At 40.2% G+C, this 25,369-nt stretch overlaps 1 protein-coding gene across 1 annotated transcript; it reads right to left on the reverse strand.

Annotated features, from left to right (window-relative positions):
• Nucleotides 1-604: 604 nt before the first annotated feature.
• On the reverse strand, nucleotides 605-3,372 carry LOC308690357 (E3 SUMO-protein ligase ZBED1-like; the record flags this gene model as incomplete). Its single annotated transcript, XM_081364758.1, has 2 exons — nucleotides 605-1,623; nucleotides 2,370-3,372. 2 exons carry the CDS (start codon nucleotides 3,370-3,372, stop codon nucleotides 605-607), a joined length of 2,022 nt encoding a protein of 673 aa, XP_081220884.1.
• Nucleotides 3,373-25,369: the final 21,997 nt, after the last annotated feature.

Below are 25,369 nucleotides of genomic sequence, written 5' to 3' on the forward strand. Positions count from 1 at the left end.
AGTCAACATAGAGCATAGGGCTGGACGATATGGCCAAATTTTATATCACGATATATTTCTTAATTTCGGTCGATACGATATAATTTCGATATCGATATGAACAATATAAAAGCCTCAGAAAAACTGCCAATAACGCCCACAACGGATGTCTGTACCTACAATCTTCTGAGGTTAATTCATTTTAAATTAACTATAAAATTATAAATAAATAATAAATTAAAATTAATTTGCCAAGTCTATGAAACCTCCTCCTATAAAACTACATAATATTTTAGAAATAAAAACGGTACAAATAAATGAACGTTCACTTTTTATTTGTATTTAACCTTTATACAAACAAGAAAAGTGAAATAAACATAAGACTCTCAGACTGACCTTATTAATATATTTATCTTTAAACAGTAACAGGCTGATTATATTATTCTTTACACAAAACTTATTGTAACAAAACTTGTTCTTATAAACCAAAGTGCTTCAGCCAGGATAAAAAAAATATGAAAAGTGCTCAGCTGCAGAAAAAAAGAGAAAAAGAGTGAGCAACAAAAAAACACATGTTGCTGGGGCAGGGACATTGTTGAGTGTTGATGACATCCCATGACAGGCTCTAGAGATTTCTGGCAAGAAATACAAGCTGGTCTACATTATCTGGCTTCAGAGATGCCCTTTTACATGTGACAATGTTGCCACCTGTACTAAAAACCCTCTCAGAGGGGGAGCTTGTGGCCTGAATGCACAAGTAATGTTGTGCCAGTTGACTTACTCTAGGGAAGTTGTTTTGATAGACTTTCCACCAATCCAGAGGATTTGAGTCATTGTCAGCATGTGGAGACAGAAGGTAGTTGCCGAGCTCCCTCTCAACTGCCTGCTGTGCACTCAAGTTTTCTGTGTTAGTAGTAGTGGTGGGCCTGTTTGAAAAAAAGCTAGCCAGAGAACGCTTTTTCTTGGGTGGTGGAACAAAAGTGTCTCTCATGGCTTCTTCTCTGGACTCCTCTTCCCTGACCACAACAGATCTCTCTCCCTTCAGCATCTCCAACACAGCTCTCTCTTTGATGTATTCTCTCTTCTCCTCCTGAGTGTACTGAAGCTTGAATCTTGGGTCAACGAGGCATGCCATGTCAAGTAGATTATCCATGGCTGGGTCATCATATTTTTGGTTAAGGTATCCCATCACTGTTGTCTTTATGGTCCTGGTGAGCTCTGTGTCATCCTCTGCTTCCTTCAAGATGGAGGTGTTGAAGAGATGCATCACTGGTTTCAGAAATGATACACTGACATAGGATTCACCAGACAAGGCATCAGTGAATTCGAGGAGTGGGCTTAGAGCTGCATCTATGGACTCTAAAACATCCACATCTTGCCAGTTAGGAACCAGCGGTCTGGTCTTCTTGTCCTTTGAGAGGACTTCTGTGATGGCCCTTTTCTGCTCCAGAACCCGCTTCACCATTTGTTGACGGGAGCCCCATCTTGTTGGTGTTTCACTGATGAGCTTGTGCTTTGGCAAGTGATACTCCTCCTGAGCAGCTGCAAGGTCCCGTTTCTTCTTCCAGGAGTAGGAGAAGGCAGCCACCACCTTTTTACAGACCCCAATTGCTCTGTCCACCCGCTTGTCTTGGTTAACTTTCTCTGTACACAGTGAAAAAAAAAAGCAATATATACTTATAATTTGTATTTATATTTTAACTACAATTTTTCGTTTAATCATATTATTCTTACTGCAAAATTCTTCTGCTTGCATAATTTTTTTTTTTTTTACTTCACACTTGATTTGGCAAATTAACATATGTAACAATGTTCATATGTTCACATATGTAAACATATGTTCCAATGCCAGTAAAACACCTTGGAATTTAATTGAAAGAATTGCTGTATGTATAATCCATACAAATATGTATGTCTTGAATAAAGATTAAAGGAATAGCCTATAAAATCACTTAAATAGGGGGAATAAAATCACCTAAACAACTACAGGGTAAGTATTATAGTTACAACTAAGTACTAATTAAGTACAATGATTTAATATAAACAAAATCAATTAAAGCTGCTGCAGTCCGTAACGTTTGGCGCTCTGCATTCATCTTGTGGAAGAACATTGTAGCCGGAACTACTTCTCTCTGTTTATGTCTATGACGAATCACGCAGGTACTGGGCTACTCCGCAGCAGAGCCGAGCCGAAGTAGTTTAAAATAGTCCGAATATAAACACTTATTATAGTGTACCGTAGTGATTCAGGATAACACAAAAACACGGTTTGGATATTGGATTCATGATGTACTGGCTCATTATATACATTTTGCTAATTTTTGACCAAAAAGGTTACATACTGCAGCTTTAACATAACACTATCATTTATATTGCTGTGTATAACTTACCAATAGCAGAGTTCAGTCGATGCCCGAAGCATTGTAGTCTTGTCCATCCGTTCAACTCAGCGGCTTTGATGATATTGGTCCCGCTATCTGTGGTGATGCAGACCTGCCGGTCCTCGCGGAGTCCCCAGGAGGCGAGCGCATCTGCAAGTCCGGCTGCAATTGCTTCGCCCGTGTGATCATCGGGAAAGTAGACCGTCTGAAGGCACAAGCTGACAAGCTTCCAATCTTGATCAATAAAGTGGACTGTCAGGCTCAAGTATGGTTCTGAGGTTCGGCTTGACCACAGGTCGGCTGTGGTCGCGAAATATGACACTGACTTCAGTTGTTCCTCCACCCTTTCCCTAACTTCACCATAAAGTGCAGGGATAGCTGCGCGTGAAAAATATTTTCGCCCAGGGAGCTCGTATCTTGGGTCGATGATTGAAATCATTTTCCTGAAGCCCACGTTTTCCACAGTACTAAATGGCATCATGTCCTTAGCCAAGAAGTTTGTTACAGCCTTTGTAATGTCTTTATGACGTTTAGACTGTTTGTCATAAGGCATGAATGCAGCCATCTGTGTTTGCTGCATGGGTTTCTCTTTTGACACAACTGGTGTTGGGGATGAGGATGGTGGTGTTGTTTGAGGGACAGGTTGTTGGCTTAAACTTTTATGGTGCCTCATCTTCTGACTCTCAGAATGTTCTATCGGGTGGAACTGCTTCAGATGGTGGAACAGATTTGATGTGTTCCCGCTGCTAGTCGGCACTACTCTCCGGCACATTTTGCAGCACGTTGAAACCTGAAGTTTATCAGATCTCAGATAGCCGAACCACTTCCATACCACTGAATTAGTCTTTCCTCTCTTATCAACAATTTCGTCTGATTTCTCCTCACTTGTGGAAGCTCGTTCCGTCACATTTGTATTGCGGTCAGGGGCGCTCATTTTGAAGCTAAAATTTGCCGCGCTGGAGATCACTACTGCTGTGCTGAGCACTGGTTGCGTGTCTGCGGTGTACGTCATCACGAAAGTAGCCAATGGTGTTCTGCTCTTTCTGACGGCTGCGCGCCTAACGTCAGTCAGTTACAAATGCTGTTATGTATATTGAAATATCGAAAATGTGTTTAAAAATCATATCACCGTTATTGAAAAAAAATATATTGCGCTATATATTGATATTGAATTATTGTCCAGTCCTAATAGAGCATGAAGACGAGACATGTTTCAGAGGTCTTAGATTTTTGCATGACAGGGCAGCTCTTCTGAAAATGCTAAATGTACATTTATTATTTATTATTAGGCTACATTATAGTTTGTCTCTCTCTGTGCCCATTTTGATGAAGCTAAATTCTCAATAAAACTGTTTTCATTGGTATATTTTACTGTTTCTGTTGTCAAACAACGGAATGAATATGAAATGGTGACTGAAACGCGACCCATTAAGACATAACCAGCTCTCCCTTCCAAGATGTTAATCTGCACAAAAATCCTGATTATCGAGCCGTCGTCTGATGAAATCAAATACACATAAAATAAACACAATATCTGTTTTGCGATTTCGGCTATACTTGCATGTAAAATTAGAGAAGCAACATCATATCTGTGTTTAACTGAATTAAAGCGCTGCTCCTCTCTCCGCGAGACGCAGAGAGAGAGCGAAAGAGAGAGAGGCGCGCGCGCGTGCTGGGAGAGCACCGGCGGTACCGGCAGATTCTCAGAAACTAAATTAGGTTTGGGCGCTTTGTTGAAGGGAAAAAAATCGCTAAATGGGTCTGCAATGTCGCTAAGTTGGCAACACTGTGTATCTCCATTTCTCCAACTAGGTTTTGGGCCACGGGTCAAACAGAAAATACGCGCTGCGTTAATCGAGCGTTAAAAAAAATAGTGCCGTTAATATGATTTTGCGTTAACGCGTTATTAACGCGCTAACTTTGACAGCCCTATTATATATATATATATGAGGTTTATTGGCAAAATTTACAGACTTTCAGCTGTTTGCAATGAACAAATCAAAGAAAAGTAATTGAAATAGCTCAACACAACAAATGTTTCAAGTGGTTTCCCCAAATTCAACGGAAAATGCAACTTTTAATGATTTATGCAGTCTCAAAATTATTCAACCCCTTTATGGCAAGCATATTTTGTACTTTGTAGAACACCCTTTTGTTGTCCTGACCTGCTGCAAACAAGATGTATAACCAGACACCAGCTTCTGGCACCATTTTCTGAGGAATTTTAGCCCATTCATCATGAGCAATGGCCTCCTGTTATATTCTTGGGTTTCTGTGCTGCAACCGCCTTCTTCAAATCCCACCAGGATTTTATGTTTTTTTTTTTTTTTCAAATGCATTATAGGATATAATATCTAATATTGCTAATATTGTTTAAATGCTTATTTGTGCTTTATGTTTAAAAATAAGAGTGTTATGTGCATTTATTAAATAAATTATTTTCGCTTGGCATACCAGCGTGATGACGGCATCGCACGCCTTAGTAGGTGGCGCGCTCGTGATGTGCTTCATTCAGAGTAAATACGACGACAAGGAAGCCATCACTGCAGCGCTCGTTTAATTTCTTTAATCTTTTTATACTTCTTTTCAGGGGTATTACAATTTTGGAGGCACCGCTGGGATTGATGTTCGGTGGAGTGACTCCCTGACCAGTAGAGCCCATTTAGCAACATTATCCCCTTCTTAGTGACCCAAATGAGCAGCAGTGTGAGGCATTCAGGATGAGTGGTGGAAAAGATTGATTGAGCAGTGTGTGCACTTGGAGTTGTCACCAGTAGTCGCAAGGTCAAGTCAGTAAGGTAAACACCACCCTCAACAGCCTGTCTACACGGCAGCCGAAAATGGATGAGCTTAAACGTCTTCAGGATGAAATTGGTGAGAAATTATGCACACTTTCATGTGAAAAGCTGGCAAAAATCAGTGTCTCCCTTCACCTAACACGAGAGGATGAGACAAATGTGACTCGTTTGCCCCTGTTGAGCTGCCTTAGTAACTATCTTCTGAGAACTGAGCTAGATGAGTTAGAAGATGGCGGCATGGCTGAACTTTTGACAATTAATGACAAACTGAGTCAGCTCGTGGGAATCACAGTTAATGCTTCTGAACCAGGGGCACAGAAAGAGGAAAATAAACCTGGATACATGCACATTAGTCCCGCCACAATACAGAATGCAGGAAACCGACAGACATATGCAGACCATGTACCAGTTTATTCTCCACAAACATTACATAGACAAGTTAACTCAGCATGGCAGAAAGAATTTCTGGTCTAATAGGAGACCCAGGACAGAAGGATCGTCTCTCATTTTCCAGTCTGGCACGGCAGATAGAAAGCAGAGTCAATAAGGTTCTATCCAGAACAGGAAATAATAGATTCTGTCATCAGAGCTATCACACCAGAGCTTCAGCAGCGGAGCAATGCTGAGACGGATACTTTGGTCTCATTATCAGGAGAAAAATGCTACTGAACTACTATATATACTATATAACTATATATACTCACCACCGAAGCTCAGCGCACTAGAGAAATGCCACAAAGCTTCCTAATATAAGCCCTTGATCTTGGACAGAAAATTCTGTTTGCTTCTCAGGAGGATTACTCAGGTCGGTCTTAGTCCAGAATATGTTTTTGCACACAGTTTTGACCGGATTGCAAAATGATCACATCCAAAGTGACCTTCAACTATGCCTGTCAGATCCCACTGTTCCAGATGAAGTGTTGCTGGAAAAACTCAATATCGCTTGTTCCAATGAATCTGAAAGACAAAACAAGCGAAAATCTGAAAAAAGTGGTACTGTTCACCAGTGGCGGCTGGTGAAAAATATCTTAGGTGGGGCTGTGTCATATTCAAACCATGGGAGTAGGCTATTAGGCCTACTTTCTGCCCTTGGTATGTGTATTGTGTTTGATGTTTATTTTGTTCTATTCCTTAACCCACTCCCAGTGGTTCTCAAACTTTTTAGAGTTGTACCCCAAGAGGCTTAATGTCCTTCTGCGTACCCACACTCGTCACACCAAGGGACAATATTTGCCCCCTTAAATCGATTTTTTCAAGTGCATTTTTACCTTTACACATACCTTTATAAAATAAATAATGCTTTAAAAAAAAGTTAAATAGATAAATATGCAATGATGGTAAAAACGAAGTGATGCTTTTAAATATTAAATTAAAACCGCCAGTAGGTGGTGAGTCATCGAGTCATTCAGAAATGAAGCAAGTGGTAGTATTTATGAATTAATCATTGACTCTAATGATTCGTTCAAAGTCGCAGATTCGTTCTCAAACACTGCTGTGTGCTGCAGTTCTGCTGTGGCTCTGGAGCTATTATTTTATTGTAAAAATAATGACAACTGTGTTGAAAATGAACATCACTTAATATTAATATTTCGTTTGTTGAACTGTTGTATAAAATCAATGTGACATTTGCAATCGCTAACGCACATGGTCGAGAATGGCAGTATAGCGCGATTTGCCGAGGCAGTAATCTGCACGAGACCTGTCATATAGCAGCCCACTACACGCTGCTTAAATGCAGACAGTTTTGACCGCAAAAGATGAGGTAATTTGATCGGATGTCATGTATTTACAGCATTTAACCTGAGAGAAATGCATGCTCAGTTTAAATCGTATTTTAAGATGAGGTAGTATTAAAGGAACGGCAAAATTCAGCATTTTGTTCCCGCACCACCTTCTGTCACCTCACGGTTTGAGAACCACCACAAACCCAGTTTGAGAACCACTGCCTTTACATATCTTTGTAAAGCGAATAATAATAATATTACAAATAATTATTAGTATTAACACAAACTGCACGATACCAGTGCTCTGTCAAAAAGTCAGTAATTATTTAATGCCATATTACAAGGCTGAGGCATTCTTACACAAAAAAAAACAAACAAATTGCTCAAACTTTCCATTTGCATTTGAAATTTAATTAAAACAGTAGTTACTTTCTCAGACAGGTCCCTCGCTCCGGTAACTGTCCATGCTGGATCTATCGCTGTTGTTTTAAAAAGTAATCACGGAAAGCAAAACAAGGCATTAGCATGACGCATCCAGCTAGCCAGCCCGATAGACAGCTGTCTGATAGAGATGGGCGTGCCTCGGCTCGGGCTCGCGCAGCTTTGGGTGCTAAACAGAAGCGCCCATAGCTGACTAGATTTGAGCTCGCTGATTGGCTACAGTTTATGTCAAACATGTCAAACTTAAATCAGCAATTGGCTAAACTGATCCACAGACCCGCCTCTCTGGGGCGCCTCTCTCCAGCGCCCCAGAGCTGATCGACGTGCACGCAGGTGGAGGAGACGTGTTGAAAAAGCAGATATTTTGAATTTCTATCATATTTTTCACATATACTGGGTGTATTTAATATCTCAAACACACAAATACTGACAATTTGTATGTATGATTTATGTATATATTTACTTATTTATTTAATGAGTGTGGCTCATAAACTGTGGTCTGGCTCATGGGGGGGCGGCGCCCTAGCGCCCTCTATTGGCCAGCCGCCCCTGCTGTTCACGCTGTGCAGCTAAGCAAACCTATCCTTGGACAAAAATTTCAGCCAAAACCGTCTAAGCTAGGTTTAATGTCACAACTGAAAAGCCTGAGTGATGATACAGTATCATGCAGATTAAAGAGACAATGCAACAACCCTTATCTGTTCCTCAGCAGTGCTTTGCAGTCTATAACAAAGAACCAACAGAAGCAGTGTCCCCACAGCATCAGATCTCATCTCAGGGTTCTCGACAGACATCAGGATGGAACCCAGTCTAAGAGTATCAGACCTGGAAACCAGATACAGCTACATGTTCACAACAGGCAGGTCCATGCCTCCACACCAGTTCTCACAAAGTCAAAAACAGGTGAAGGAACAGAACATACCGCTTACACCTGCAAATCCAGCTCAGTGTTCCTCTGTTCTACAAGAACATTATCTCCAATCAAGTCAGCATTATACAGTACCAGAGACTCACCATGGACAGCAATATGTGTATCCTTCTCCTCAGCAGCATCCCATGTCCATCAATTATTCAACTCATCCTTCAAGTTTTGCAGCATCACAGTTTTATCCCCAGCAGTATATGGTGCCACCACAACAGCACCCTTATCAGTTCCGCCAGCCCCGTCCTTCACGAGCCAGACAATGTTTCCATTGCCAGCAGCGCAAAGCAGAGGAACCTTGCCAACTACAACCAACTTCTCAGCTGGTTGTAGGAGTAAAGGCCATTGTTACCACTGTGGCAGCAGTGAGCACTTCTGAGCTGGCTGTAGGAGTAAAGGCACCAGGCCTCAGCCAGGAGCTCCGTTAAACCGGAGCGGGTTGCCCCCAAGGGACAAGACGTGATCCGAGCAGTAGAGCAGTCCCAAAAATATGAGAGACATAGCATGAGCCATCAGAGACAGCTTGAGTTCCAGACCCTTGATAGTATTTTAACAGCCCCATGTCAAGTTAACCAGCATTCTGCAGTCACGTCTTTAGTGGGCAAACAATGTCTTGTGACCTGTTATTTACAGGGGCAAAAGACAGAAGCATTATGGGACACAGGCTCTCAAGTATGCATTATAGATGAGCAGTGGAAAGCCAAATACACACCTGAAGTGACACTGAGAAACATTTCAGAGGCAACAGAAGCACCGGACAGTCTGCGTCTGGTGGCAGCCAATGGAACAAACATGTCTTGGACAGTGGATGGGTGGAGATGACCTTTAAGCTAGCATCCCCTGTAATGAATGTGAAACAGTTAATCATTCCTGTGCTTTTCTTGAAGGACCAAGAATTGTCCAGACCTATCATTGGGTATAACGTGATAGAACAAATAATGAGACGGGGTGAAACAAATGGATCTCATGATGCGACTAATGCATATTTGTACAGAACTGTCAGGAATGCTTTCCCTAGCATAAAGAAAAATAGAGTACATACCTTCATCAATTTGGTGACTGCAGAGGGCCTCAGCGAGTACACAGTAAGAACAATGAAGGAGCCTGTAAACATACAGAAGCACACTGTTATGCAGATTCAGTGCCAGGTAAAAGTGCCTCATGTGAAACAAGATAGTGTGCTGCTGTTTGAACCACAGGTCAACCCACCATATCCTGATGGCCTTGAACTTTTTGATACCCTCTTCACTCTGAAAAGGGGAGGTCGCCCAGTGGTTACTGTCAGTTTGCAGAATGGAATAGACCATGACATCACACTCAGCGGCAGAACAGAGCTAGAAACATTGCAGCCGGTTAAGTCTGTCTTACCAACGGCAAACCCACCGTGTGCAGCCACAGCCTCTATCGTTCAGGTTCCACCAGAAAAAACTGGTGGAGATGGCAACCAGGTTTCATGGGACCCTCCAATTGATGTGAGCCATTTAACTCTGCTCCAACAACAACAAGGTTTACAACTGAGCAACACCCTTGTTGCTCGCACATACACCTCAGTCCCCAAACCATTATACCAAGAAATTAAAGATTACTTACACAACCTGATTGCTCAAGGATTGCCCAATTGTCTGCATCCGAAAAAAAAGATGGCAGTCTCAGGCTGTGTATTGACTATAGGGGCCTGAACAGCAAAACAATCCCTGATCGCCAGCCAATACCCAGGGTGCAGGATATCCTAGATGGCTTGGGGGGCAATGCGTGGTTCTCTCTGCTGGATCAGGGAAAAACGTACCACCAAGAGTTCATGTTCCCAGCAAGCAGGTATCTGACTGGATTCACAACACCATGGGGCCTCTACAAATGGATTCGTATCCCCTTCTGCCTTATGAATGCGCCCGCAGCGTTCCAACGGTTTACGGAGGAATGCCTGGAAGGATTGAGGGATAAAATTTGCATACCCTATTTAGATGCGATCCTGGTCTTCACTGAGTCCTTCGACGAACAGGTGGAAACGGTACGAAGAGTGCTGAAAAGGTTGCAATCCCATGGAGTTAAGTTAAAACCAAAAAAATGTGAGCTCTTTAAGAAGGAGGTACGTTACTTGGGAAGAATTGTCTCAGCTGAAGGCAGTAGTATGGATCCCGTGGACAGTTGCTGTAACGGCGCTTAAGGAACAGAAACCAGGCACAGTGGGAGAGCTGCACAAGATTCTTGGCCTGCTCAGCTATTACCGGCAATACCTCAAAGACTTCTCCCGGATCGCCAGTCCCCTCTACGACTTACTAAAAGCTAACACTGACAGTGAACCACAGAGGAAAGTAAAGCACAACGTAAGAAACAACAAACGGAATCATGTGGTGCCATCAAGTCAATCGATTGAGTGGACAGAACACCATCAGGAGACACTTGAGAAGTTGATTGATTGCCTGGTTCAGTCTCCGGTTCTAGGGTTTCCAGATTTCTCCCAACCCTTCATACTCCATACGGATGCATCCAACCAAGGGTTGGGCGCAATTTTATATCAGAATCAGAAGGGCAAGCTGAGAGTAATTGCCTATGGTTCCCGAACTTTGACAGCAGCAGAGAAAAATTACCACCTGCAATGGGCTGTAATAGAAAAATTCAGAGACTATCTGTATTACGCACCAACCTTTGCGGTGATCAGCGACAATAACCCATTGACCTATGTCCTGACCTCTGCAAAGTTGAACACCACAGGGTGTAGATGGGTATCAGAGCTCACAGACATCCACTTTACCATCCGCTACCATCCCGGTAAGGAAAACATAGATGCAGACTCACTCTCCAGGATGCCAGTTGACCTGGAAACGACAATGAGGCTCGAGGTCATGGTGCAAAGGACCCTATAGGTTGATTTTGCTCCGAACCATCCCCTTAATATATAAATAAATTATTAACCACATAAACATTACAGAAAACTCACAGCCCAGCAAACACATTTACGTCGTGGCAACGTCTGTGGCATGTTGCATTTCTACTATGGCAATATCGCTGTCTACGTGCTCGCAACATTGTAACAACGTAGAATTGTAAGATGCAACAGAGCTGTTGCAACGTTGCTGCGCGACAACGTTCTGACAATTTTTTTATTTTCTTTATGCTAGATATATATATCCCCCATTTAGCATGTTATGTTTTGAGGTTAATTTTTAATTAGTCAGATGTTAGATAATTATATACTTTTTAAATACTATCCTTATTATTATTTAATGGGCCTAACAGTAAATTTATTATAATCAACTCCTGCAAGTGTACACTTTGAAGAGTAAAAATGACAGAAGGTTACGTTAATTCAACTTTATTAAAACTGCATATGGTAATTTGCACTTTGCAAATTGCACTTCCAAAAGTCATACATTTGTGAAAAAAGAAAAAAAAAACTAAATAAATGAATATACAAATTTATTTTAAGTATAATAAATAAAACTAAGAAAAAAACTAAATAAATAAATATACAAATTGATTTTAAGTATAATAAATAAAACATAAAAAGCAAAGGCAGATCGAACATTTCATGAACAAAACCAGGTTCTGTACATGGCAGACAGGGGAGCGTAGTCGAAAGCCGGGTGATAAAGGTCGGTAACCGGAATCAGTCCAGGAAACATCAACAAATCCAGAGGAGCAAAGAAACGAATGAGACTAAGCAGACAAATAGGGGAAAGGAAAAAGGAAAAAAATGAACAGGTGTGCAAACGGTTACAAACATTTTTTTTTCTCTGTGCGTCGCTGTCTGTTCAAGAAGTGCTGAAATGTCAATAACATCAATTTCAAGTTAAAATATTTGGCATACCTTACCAGAAGATGTTCAACACTTTTCCTAACGGTAAGGATTAAACGATATCTGAATACTAAAAGAAATATAGCTAACGTCATTATGGCTTATAACTTTTTGCAAAGATGTTCAACACTTTTCCTAACGGTAAGGATTAAAGGATATCTGAATACTAAAATAAATATAGCTAACATTAGTATAGTAGGCCTACTATAATATACACAAGATTGCGAACTCCTAGAATTATCAGCCAATGTTATTCTGTCCCTTCAGTTAGACAGAACAAATAAATGTCACATTAGATAAGTAAGTTGTAGGTTGTGTTTGAATAATTACGTATTTAGCTGAGGTAAAAACACAATTCTGTCCTATCTTTGCTCAATGAAGAATGAGACGGGCCAACGGTAGGTCGAATTTGAAAAGGTTGATTCGCACTTTAGGGCAATGACAATTAGGCTACATATGTTGTCCAGTGGTTGTCCTGACACTGTTGTACACAATGGTGCATTTAGAGCGGGGTTGTGTAAAAATTCTTTCATTTAGCACTGCCCTTAAGAAGCTACATGAGATATTTACATGATTCCCCAAAGACAAAATTACAACATTACAAATTACCACAATCAACCCATTCAAAAAGTTTACACCCACTGCAGCTCTTAATGCATACAGAATTCTGCAAGTAGTATGCAAACTTATAAGCAGAACTGTAATAGTCTGTTGCCAGCGAATACATTTTGCACTATGTAATAGCATTACACACTGCTCCCTGTCTCTGTGCAGTTTTGTGTCTTACTTCTGAAGGGTTAAAATTTAAGAATCTATTTCAGATATGCTTCCTTACATAACATCACAGTGAAGAATACTGATTTTAGCTTTTAAGGTTAAGATCTCAGCAAAGTTGTAATTCCTGTTTTCTTTAATGGCTCTTCGAGCCCCAGTTTCACTCAGACTGATGGGATTAGCACACAAATGATTCACTGAGTATCCCACCTTTTGTTACCTTAACCTGTATACTCATTTACATGCTTTGTTTGAATTTGTCTCCACCCCCAAAAGTCCCTCCTCCTAAAATGCCTATAAGATAACATGTAAAGTTATGTTAGATCAGATCATGTTGGAAGTTTCTACAGCCGCGTACAGAGGAGTTCTCAATAAAGAATAACTTCAGTTGAACGCGATCCCGACTGTCTCACTGGTCTCTGCTTTGAAGAAAGAAAAACTTTACAACAGATGGTGCCCTGTGACCCGGATGGAGAAGAAGGAAACTCAAAGAATTTTAAGCTCAAAGAACTGCATCTTGAAACTTCAAGCTCAAAGATCTCAACGAAGCTGACTGAGTTCCAGACTGAATCTTCTGAATCCAGATTGAAAACTTCAAGCTCCAAAAAGATCTCAAAGACTGAATTTTTCCAGACGGAATCTTTCTCTACAAATGAAAGACTCTGTGAGTTTCACTCCATTAAAAGAACCAATGCAGACCAGTACAAATGTTTTCCTCTGCGCCGTTCAGAGAAGTAGTTAACAAACAGCTGTAGAGTTTGGTTAACTAAAGATAAGCCTCTAAAAAAAGTTTTTCTTTTAGAGATGAAATTTATCCTCTGTTGTTGGCAGGGAAGATTAACAGTTACATGTTAATATTGTGTGTATCCTCTTGCTAAGAGAAGACCTATCCTCTGTAAGCTAGAGAAGAGTTAGCGTCATGTGCTAATAAGATTGTACCCTCTGTTTGTAAGACAGTAGAGAGAAGTTTTTTAGTGTTTGTTTGTGGTAACAGAAATTCACAAAATGTTTAGGAAAAGTACAAGACAGATTACACCTTTTTGGACAGATAGTGAATTCAAGTCTTTGTTATCAGAGCACATGGACTCCATCGTGACTGAGCCAGTCAGATTGAATTTAACAAAGAGATTTGGCATTGATCCAGAAAAAGTGTGGTCAATTGAAGATTGTAAGAAGGTACTAGGAGAAAGTATTCGCAAGAACAATGTGAAAGGTATGATCTTTTGTCATAGAGAATTTAGCTTATCCATTGCACAAGAACAAGCCCAGTGTATAGGCGGATCTTTTGTGACGTCATTGTTTATGTTTGCCGCGTTGCATCACGGGAATCGTGTGGCAGGAAACACCGCTAGATACCTGTAATTTGACTGTTTTGCACGTTTGGAGGAGGATTTAGAGAAGAGGATGGTTCACTCTTGCTGTGTGGTCGATTGTACGGCTCGTTGGGGGCCTGATAAAAAGTTTTTTCGAATTCCCTCCGAAAAGGATCGCGAAAAACGAAAGAAATGGTTGCGTGCAATTAGGCGATTGAACCTGGACGCTCCGAAGCCTGGATTCCTAACGTTACTGATCGAGTTTGTGAGGCTCATTTTGTTCATGGTAGGCCTAAGTCTTAGTGACTATGTATTTATAGAAGATTGAATAAAATAAAAAATAATAAAACTGAGTCAAATCAACCGAGTCATATGTTTTCGCGTTCTGATTCAGGTGTCCCAAACCGCGATCCACAGCATCCAGACTACCGTATTTTCCGCACTATAAGCAGAGGCGCACCTTCAATAAATGGCCTATTTTATAACTGTTTTCATATATAGGGCGCACCGGATTATAAGGCGCATAGAATAGAAGATACTGCAGTCAAACGTTTGACTGGGTTTGCGTTATGCAGTGGTCACCAACCTTTTCAAGCCTATAAGATCACATCCAAGTCCAAATGTAAACCAAGATCTTCCACTTGCAAAAAAAATATGAAAAAAAACAAGTGGCTGAGCTGTAAAACCTTGTTTATACTCGACGCGTCCGCATGAGCGCGAAGGTAATAAAAAAACTAGTAATATCCGTCTGCTCGGGCAGATTCGGCTTAACAGCGCGCGCGCGCGCATCCGCAGATGCACGACTTTGAGCCGAATCTGCCCGAGCAGACGGATATTAGTACATCTCATCATCACCCAGTTTGCGCGTCTAAATCAGTTGTATGGTCTGGTGTCTAAAACAAAACAGTTGCGTCAAGTATAAATGCCTCGTCTGTTTGGGGAGCTGCACGCACAGTCAGCGGAGATCTCATATGGGCTTTGAATAACTTCGATTTTGTCACCAATACAAATTTTGAGCTTCTCTCCAAACCTCCTCCGGTCTTCAGATGTTAAAGTGCTTATATATTGTGGATTTTGCCCGCTAACTCTCTTGAAAGTGCTCGTCGCGTCTTTACAGCCCGCAATACTGTTTGATTTGTTGCCACACAACCACTCGCGCATGCGTACAAAGATGTCAACAAAGATCCTCCTATAGCTAAGTTGAAAGAACAGATCAAACAATTGCAGACTCAGGTGTCCTGTCTCAAGACAAACGTGGGCCATAACAAAGCCTCAACCAAATGTGATTTAGAATACCAACAGTCAGAGGAAAGCTATCCTGATTTACAGTCTTTTGATAGTATAGAGGACAATGTCAATACAGATGTAAATGCAGTTGAAGTGTGCGTAGCTAGACAAAAGCCTCAGGGAAAAGGTGTTGATACAGTTCCATTTGCAACCCCCATATTGCAGCCACAAGCAATCAAAACATCTTTAGGTCCTAAAGAGATTGAGAGAATTGCTGAAAGTTTGCCATCAGTGCAAAGAAATTTTTCTGAGTTTAGAAGAGCATTGATCAGCAAAATGCGGCTCTATGATATGACTCTAGCTGAAGTCACCCAGCTAATATCACAGATCTTGACTGAGTCAGAATTCAATGATTTTGAAAGTGCTGTAAATAATTCTGAACTGCAACGGGCCAGTAAAGATGAGTTGAGAGAGGAAGTTGTTAAAGTGTTAAAAAACATTGTTGGACCGAAAGTGGACTGGTCAAAGCTCACTAGTTGTGTACAAAAGAAGGATGAAACTGTTTGTGAGTACACAGAAAGATTTTGCCAGACCGCTGCCGCTTACAGCGGGATTGCTGACACTTCAGAGAAGGTGCTAGGTGATAATGGTCCCCTAGTTCGCACATGGTTTCAGGGTCTTCTGTCAGAACATAGAAATGCATTGCCTTACTTAGAATTAACATGGTCCAGTAGAACCCTACAAGACAACTTGGACAGTTTAGCTATTTGGGAAAGAGACTCTGATGTCAAGGCAAGAGTAAAAATTGCAGCAGCATCCTTTAAGGTTAACTCAGAGAAGCAAAAGAAACGCAAAAGCCCTAGAGAAGCCAGTTGTTCTTACTGTGGCAAGCACGGACATTTTGGAAAAGAATGTAGAAAAAACAAGAATAACTTGAGACAAGTTAACAATGTTATGCAGCTTTTACTACATTTGTTTGCTACTTTGAAGCAACCCCTCCCCTCGTCATTGGACTTGTGGGTAAGCTTTTTGAAGTGTTAACCATTTGGGCTGTGATTGCTTAATCTCCCCAGTAACTCATAGCAAAGATGAAAGACTTATTGACTGTCACAGCCTTTGTTTGGGGGACATTCAGTATACTCACAGCCTTAAAATGTTATACCACAGAATATTGCAGTTAGACAACCATCCTCTGTTAATGATGTTTATTAGGACTGATGTTTCACTGGAGAATGGAAATGTGCCAATTTTCTCACACACTGCACAGTGTGCACACAACAGGGACAGAATAGGACACGGACAAGTGAGGTGCCCTGGAAGAACTGAACGCAACATGCGTTCGGGGGTGAACCCAGGGTGAAGACACTACCTCATAGGCCTTTCCTCATTTAGTCCATCCTTACCTCACTGGTCCATAGGTGTCAAATAAATTAAGAAATAGGGAAAGAATGAAACGACAACAGTAGACTCTGAAAACTATAGAACCATAGTGTTTAAACTGCTACAACCGTAGTGTTTTGAAGAAATACTGCTCTCTTTTGTTTTCTTTCTTCCTCTGTGCAGATAAACACTTGATGGCTGTTCCAAAAATCCATATGCAATGACGTCTCACCTGCATATGAAGCCACAACCTCAAGAAGACAACTACACCCACTGCTGAACGAGCCAATCACAAAAGAAAAAGAAGAAAAAATACACAACGCAGAGATAAAGAACCTTCAGTCATCCATCGATATGATCAAGACTACAAGCCTGCACCATTATTTGAGTGCTGCACCTGGTTAATATGACTGAAGATAACTTTTCATGGTTCGGAAACCTGTTAGTATCAAGTGTGTCAACCAACAAATGACTAGCGGCGGTTTCTTCATTAGGGCGATCGGGCGACGCACCACTAAAGTGTGAAAGGGACTTTTTCAATCACTATCTCATTCAACCACAGAGTTACGCTAGCAGTCACTCACTGTTGTTCTGCCTCTGGATATAGTCCAATCAGCGCCGAGTCACATTCTGTGGAGTACCGCCTCTTTTTGGGCGATTTCACTCTGGCTGAGAATCGCCCAGAGTCTTCCCATAGACTTACATTTAAAGATTTTTTTTTTCGAACTGCAGGCACTGCAATGCATTCTCTACGGGTTCCGGGAGGGCTCGCACTAACGTGCTTTCGTCATCATACGTAACCTTAACTTGTGCAGCGATTGGTGGAAACAAATGTACCTCTAATAGTATTTAGCCATAAGCTGAAGTGACATCCAATAATTTCCTCAGTGCATAACTTACATTTTACGGACATATTCTCCATCTGTAAATGTTAGAAAGTCCAGTTTGCTGTCATGAGTGGGCGAGCTTTCTGCAAGCTATACTTCCGTGAACGAGCGCCCCCGCGTGCATGCGCGCCGAACAGACGGAGCGCAATGAATAGGAGCGCAATTATTCTGACTAAAATATACATTAGCACTAAATTATAAATATATTTAGCTAAATTTAGCTTGAATATTTGTTGTTGTTGGTGAACATAAATGTGCTAGAGAATTTCAAACCTACATGTGTATTTTTATGATATTAGCCTTTTTTTTTTTTTTAGTAAATTTAACTACTTCTTTAAAAAGCATTATTTTGTTTTTAGATTGTAATGTTGCAATGTTAGAATGTAATGTGATTTGACCCCTTTTTGGATAGACTGCAGATAGACAGCAACACTATGTTTGTTTTTATAACCTTCAATATGAACATTGTTTGTAGGACAATATCGATCAGGATATTAAATGTTTTTAAAAAATTAAATACAGGGTTTTTTTTATTCAAATAGAAAAATAATAATTAAATACTCAGATTATACCATACATCGCCATTTAGCCCAAAAATTCCGATTTATTTGGCAATTGGCTACCCTACCGGCTGAAGTTTTAGCTAAACTTTAGGCTAATGATAGCTACATTATTATCACTGTTAAATTGTTATTTAAAGGTACCGTATGTAGGATTGTGGCCAAAACTGGTACTGCAATCACTTTAAAAATACTGTAGAGCCGTGTATCCCCTCCCCCTCCCCCCTGACTCGAGGTTGCCAGATAAGCTGCAGGATTCAGCAGAAACGTAGGCTGCTTCAATGAGCTTCCAATGGCAAGTGACGACGAGACATACACAGTAAGTTTTTTTTTCTGTTAATTGTGTTTATGCTTTATGAGAGATATTTTGATGAGTAATTACTTATTTAAAAAATGTACTAATTGTTGAGGTGCTGGGGCCATAATAGCTGAAGAGATAAGCGTTTTTGATTTGATATTTAATTTGATTTGATTTCTTTATTTTGAACATATAAATACAACTACAATTCAAAAAAAATCTGAGGAAAAAAAAGGATAATAGTAAAACAAAACAAAAAACATATAGACTTAAACAACAAAATAATACTTCCTTATTTTTCAATACGAAAAAAAAAAAACTCAATTTACAAGTGCTAAAGTTTTTGTCATAAGTAGGCTAAAAACAGAATAAACATTTGCCACAGAAATTATAACACGGGACAAATTCAATATCACCAATGGCTATCACAGGGTTGTTTTCAGTCCCATCAGAAATTATTGTTAGAGTAACTAAATTACATTAGCAATGGTCATACAGGTCAACTTGCAGCATGTGTAACTTAGTCCACGATATACGTGAAGAACGAATGACGAATAATTTTTTCTGAGGTAAAGTTAGGCTTGTCTCAATTACGTTTCAAATTGCCATAATGGGCGTGCTAATGTTTTCATCAGCGTCTCAGCATAATGACAGAGAAACGGGCTCCTATAATGCATTGCAAATGCATACGTCCATGTGAGCTAACGTTACGTTGCTTGAACATGCATAACTTTGTTCGACTGTCATGAATATATGAAATGTCCATTGACATCCAGTACAAGTTAGCCAAGCATAGAAGAATCTTACCTGTCTAGGAGAAAATTAGCAACGTTGGCGTCTGTGTTCAAATTCTTCTCCGTTTTCAGCCGCCTCCATCTTTCAAAAGCATCTCCTATACAAATTCTGGTTTTATTTCGGACTTTGTCACGGCGAATTTCTGAATTATAACGAGGTCTTTTTGATTTAGTAACGTTAGACATTTTTATCCGACTAGAGTTAGGGTAGGTTAGGTTAGGGCAAAGCTGGCAACCCGGATCCCGAAACACTACTGACTTCGTGATTGGTAGATAGGTGGAGGGAGGCGCTCAGGCCAAAACACAAAATGACAACATCAACATCAGTTGAGGGCTGCAAGTCCACTTTTTAAATGACAATATCCTAGCCATACTACTGTTGTCAGTGATATAAGTATTTGAAATGAACATGATTTCTTATCTAGTGACACATCAGGGCAATTTTATGATTAATTGAAATAGATTTCTTACATACAGCTCCTTTAACGATGAGCCTACATTCAGTCCTGAATTAAAAATTCAGTTTGTTGTGCCCCCCCAAAATTTTTTAGCACCAGCCGCCACTGCAAATGACTCACGTCCAGCACACCCGTAAGATTTCATGGACCCTAAGTGCATGTTTGTTTCTGTGTCAACATGCAATTACAGATGAACAACACAGAGCAAGTTATATGTGCCTGTAACTTACACAACAAGTTACAAGAATGAACATATGCGATATGCCTGTAACTTACACCAGTTACAAGAATGAACTTTATGTGTCTAAATTTGTATTTTGTGAGAGTTTTTTTTAAGAACTCTCAAAGAGGGGACTGAAGGGTTAAAATTTAAGAATCTATTTCAGATATGCTTCCTTACATAACATCACAGTGAAGAATACTGATTTTAGCTTTTAAGGTTAAGATCTCAGCAAAGTTGTAATTCCTGTTTTCTTTAATGGCTCTTCAAGCCCCAGTTTCACTCAGACTGATGGTATTAGCACACGAATGATTCACTGAGAATCTCACCTTTTGTTACCTTAACCTGTATACTCATTTACATGCTTTGTTTGAATTTGTCTCCACCCCCAAAAGTCCCTCCTCCTAAAATGCCTATAAGATAACATGTAAAGTTATGTTAGATCAGATCATGTTGGAAGTTCTACAGCCACGTACAGCGGAGTTCTCAATAAAGAATAACTTCCGTTGAACGCGATCCCAACTGTCTCACTGGTCTCTGCTTTAAAGAAAGAAAACTTTACAACACTTCCTTAAATAATTTGCCAAGGTCTGCAAGAGACAGTTGTGATCTGGGATTTTCAGAATAGTCGTCTGCATCTGTCCCCATTTGAGTTAAAGCAATGTCCCATAAACATTATTTAAACCTTGGCAAACTCCCTTTTGTCACTCATCATCAGTCTTTCATCTCTTATTCCCTGGGCACCTGATTCATCCTTAAAGTTTATCCCTGTATACCAATCGCTAAAATTGTTTCCTAAATGAAAGTTTAGGAGGAGCTTGTTCATCTAGTCCTGTCAATCACAATAGCATATAAGTAGCCTCACTCCTGTTACAATTTATCCCTCCTCCACCCCAACTCCATCTGCATTTTTAATCTCTACATTAATTCATTTAATTGTAGTCCCGTGGGAAATAAGCACAACTTTAATTCCTTTAAAACACCGTCATTACAAAGAGGTAATTACATATCTGACGTTTATAATCTTTAGGATATTCTAATATAATATAAAATATACAGTTTGTGCATAAAGTTAATTTGTGCAGATACAATTTTTATTGTTCACAGGTTAAATAACTTAATAGATCTCTCAAAATCATTTTAACATCAGCATTGTCTAAAGAGATTTTCCCCAAAAAATATTAATAGAAGTGAAAACAACCGCAATGAGATAATTGTAAACTTAAGAATTTAAAGCTATGAAATTAAAGTGGATAGCATAGCTCAGATGTTATGAGAAAAAAATTTATGAGAAATTTTAGATGAAATTGAATTCTCAGATGTTTGATTGCAGACTTTGGTATCCTTGCAAATTTGAGCACAGTTTTAGCACAGTTCACATCCACTTGTGAACTTGAGGAGCGATGAGGAAGTGAGGTGCAAGAAGCGATATTGCCCACCTTCCTCGTCTACGCCCATACATCATGAATATGCAAATACAAAAAAGAACATAATGCTTCCGCCTCCATAGTCACCAAATCTAGACATGTGACAGACGTAGAAATTGGACGCGAGAGGCGATATTGCCCATCTTCTTCACCTACATTTCTTACCACAGTTATGCCCAGTCTGCTGTTCCGTTCCTAATTGAATGTAAACTTTTTTCCCTTGGGAGTGAGCGAGTAGCGGGTTTAATAAAACTCAACCCCTTCCAGGACTGTAAGCACGAAGAGTGCCCAGTCCTCTCCCTCCAGCGCTGCACAGCTCTGCGCACAACCATCAGTGCAATGGAGCGGGACACTACCCAGCAGTCAATCAGCCCTAAAAGCACTGTATAAAAGGCTCCCGGAGAAAGAAGACTTCTGTTGTGGGACTTTTATTTTGATAGTTATTTTAGAGTGTGATACGCGATGCTTCCAGTTGTTGGCATTATTGTTTTTGCTCAGCAATATAGATTACTGTGAGAACGGCAGCTGCGCACCTTGAAGTTTCTTCCTGCCTGTTATTTGGATGTTCGTTGGCATTAGGGCTGGGCGATAAAACGATAACGATATGTATCGCGATAGACACGTAATCAATATCAATAAAAAATGCGTTCGATAAAACGTTCGATAATTTATTTTTTTTCGTCGGAAAAAAACAGCAAAGCAAGTTTGATTGCATGAACAAAGGCACTCACTCTCTAGTAACTAGATAAAACAGGAAAAGTCAGCTCTCCTGACTTCAAGTCTGACCGTAGTCAGACCAATGTCGTCTGCAGATTATGCAAGACCGTCGTCAGTTTCTCTGTTATTCGCGTTCTGATGCGCTGTTCTAGCGTGTGCGTTTCTCAGCGCGTACATGTGAAGCTCACATGCACTAAAAGCCTGTCTACCAGCGCCTGGATACTGGACTAAGTTATCTTTCGAGTCTTATTGTGCTAATACTGTTATATACACACAAGGTTTACATAAACTAGTCGGATATGTCTAAAGTGAAAGCAAACTTGAGAAAATTGAGAGAAAATCTGCATGTCAAATGCGTGTATAATAGACGCGTCGCGCGCAGTTCTTAAAGAGACAGTAGTAATAGTAAACACGCTGCCGCTTGTCCTTAAAGGGATAGTTCACCCAAAAATAAAAATTATCTCATTATTTACGCACTCTAATGTTGTTCCAAACCTGTATTCATTTCCTTCTAATATTTTCTAATATTAATATTTTGAAGAATGTGGGTATCCAAACAGTAGCTGGTCCCCATTGACTTCCATAGGAGAAAAATATACTATGGAAGTCACTCGGGTACATCAACTGTTGGTCATTCTTCCAAATAACTTTTATTTTCAACAGAAGAAAGAAACTTATTCGAGTTTAAAACAACGTGAGAGAGTAAATTATGAAAATTAGAATTTTTAGGAGAACTATCCCTTTAGTGTTAATTAAACAACAAAATGTAAAGAGAAAATCACTCACTGCTCTTGACTGATAACTTTATTAATAGCTTTAATAAGTATCAATGTATAATTTATACAGTGAAGTCTGTTTTGTTTTATTTTCATATTTGTTCATATTTAATTACTTTCTGCAATGCTACTGTTAAACACATACTGTAGCTGAAAACATAAAGCACTGTTTATTTAATTTGTATATTAAGTTGTGTATGTGTAATGTGTAGCTTTGATCTTGATATTTAATAACAAAGAAAATAATGAGAACATTTTTTATCCGCCCTGTCTGCCATTCTTTTTATATTTTGTTTCCTAAGGCTTTGTTTTTAAAATATGGACATTAGTTTGGCTGTAATGCTCAGTCACAAAATAGTAAAACCAACATAAAAAAGAATTGTGATAAAATCGTGAATCGTGATTTTCCTGAAAGAAATCGTAATATTATATTTTTGCCATTTCGCCCACCCCTTTATAAAACATTTCTTACGTATTCTTTAATTTTGCACCTTAATGTTAAGAGATAATTGTTAAGTGTTCATTGTGATTTTAGACTTTTGAGTTTTCCATGGTCGTGTTGACATTTCTGCCTTTATAACTGATGGGATTATAATCAGAGGTAGGTTAAGTTTAAAATAAAAAATCTTTAAATGTAATATATTTGTCTCCTGGACTGGTCCTTATTTTAAATATGTTATAAAAAAATTCAATAATTATCGATATCGACCGATATGAAACACTTATATCGTGATACAGTTTTCAGCCATATCGCCCAGCCCTAGTTGGCATTTATTTGGTGTTAAAAGTATTAGTACATGACCATAAATTAAGTTTCTTTGTGCACTTAAAGGGTAACTAAACCCCTGGTCAGAGCCTGACTCCACCCACTGGCAATATTTGAAAAATGCTAGAAAAGTGGGCAGACCCCAGCGGAAATAGAGGGGACGAACCGTGAACGGGGGGGCGTGCACCTATTTTTTTACAGTCTATGTGTCAGACTCTATAAAATAGAGAGTGACTCACAGGGTCGCAAGATGACGTAAAGTATGCGCGCTCTCTACAGTCATTTTCATATTTTGCCGCTATGTGAAAAAATCCAGCAAAATGCGCCGGCACATTTGTCGACCCCAGAGGATTAACTTTAGCCTAACCATAAATTGTGATTAAAATATATATGATCACTCACATCAAGACGCCGCTGTGGTGGTGGAGTCCATGCAGGAGGAGCAGCGTTTGGCACTGCGTCGCTTTTCAGCGCAAGCTGTGTAGAGAAGCCCAGGCATTTCCACCTCTATTGCGTTGGAAAAGCAATTCCGCGTAAAATGCAGGTTTCACACTCACGGTCTTCCAGGCCAAGTGCATGCAACCACTGGCGCCTAATTTCCAAGTCTGCTGGAAAGCTATGCAGTCCAGCAGTGCTGTTGCAACCAGCAACACTACACCTACGTACCCTCCTGACCACTGTACTAAATACAGATAAATCTACGCTAGCTCGTACCAAGGGCGTGGTGAGCTGGAACCTGCTTACGTCACGTAGTACCGCTTACGTCACGTAGTACCGCAAACATCCAATAGGAAAATTCAACTGCAGTGGCCACCGTTCAACCTGAAGAGGGCAGCACTCAGACGTTTTTACTCCATATATTGTAGAATTAAAACACTTTGGGCCCTATCTTGCACCCAGCGCAATTGACTTTGTACACCGACGCATGTATCATTCCTATTTTGCACCCGCGCAAAGCGCGCTTTTCCCTCCACAGAAGCACGTCGGTTAATTAAGAAATACACTTGCGCTCCCCGGGGCGGTTCAGCGCAAAGAGGAGGCGTGTTCCAGCGCAAACGTTCCTTCATGCTATTTTGCAGGTTTAGAAAACAATTGCGCCACTAACCAGGAAAAAATAGTTTAAAGTCAGTGGCGCGTTGCGCATGTTATTCATAAGCTATTTTAAGGGCGCATGCTTGGCCATAATCAATGTAGCGTGTGCACAACGTGAATGCACTTTGATTCTCTCATCTACACAGAAGCAGCAGTTTTCATTTTTGCAAATCATACATTATTAAGATAGATAGATAGATAGATAGATAGATAGATAGATAGATAGATAGATAGATAGATAGATAGATAGACAATTTATTATAAAAGCATACATCTAGCTTACACATTTACCCAAATTATCATACGCCTTTTTAACCGAAGTTAATTTGGGTGGGTTTCTCCATCCCCAACGTCCCTGACGAGAACGTCGGTCTCCTCGGCTGTGAACCGCTCCTGGTGCGCGCCTGGCAAATCCACCGTTACAACAGGAATCCGCTTTAGAACAAACGCGTCTGCTCTTAAAGGGAATGTGAGATGATGCTCTGATTGGTTTATTTCACGTTACGCCCAAACCACACCTATGAATAATGAAGCTACTTCAGACCAACCCATTTTAGATTTGCGCCTGGCGCAAGAGTCATTTATCCCGCCGGGAAAGTAGCAACAGCGCCAAGACCCGCCCACACAGTTACTTGCGCT

Source organism: Scardinius erythrophthalmus (genome assembly GCF_964197995.2).
Source record: "Scardinius erythrophthalmus genome assembly, chromosome: 5".
Taxonomy (NCBI): domain Eukaryota; kingdom Metazoa; phylum Chordata; class Actinopteri; order Cypriniformes; family Leuciscidae; genus Scardinius; species Scardinius erythrophthalmus.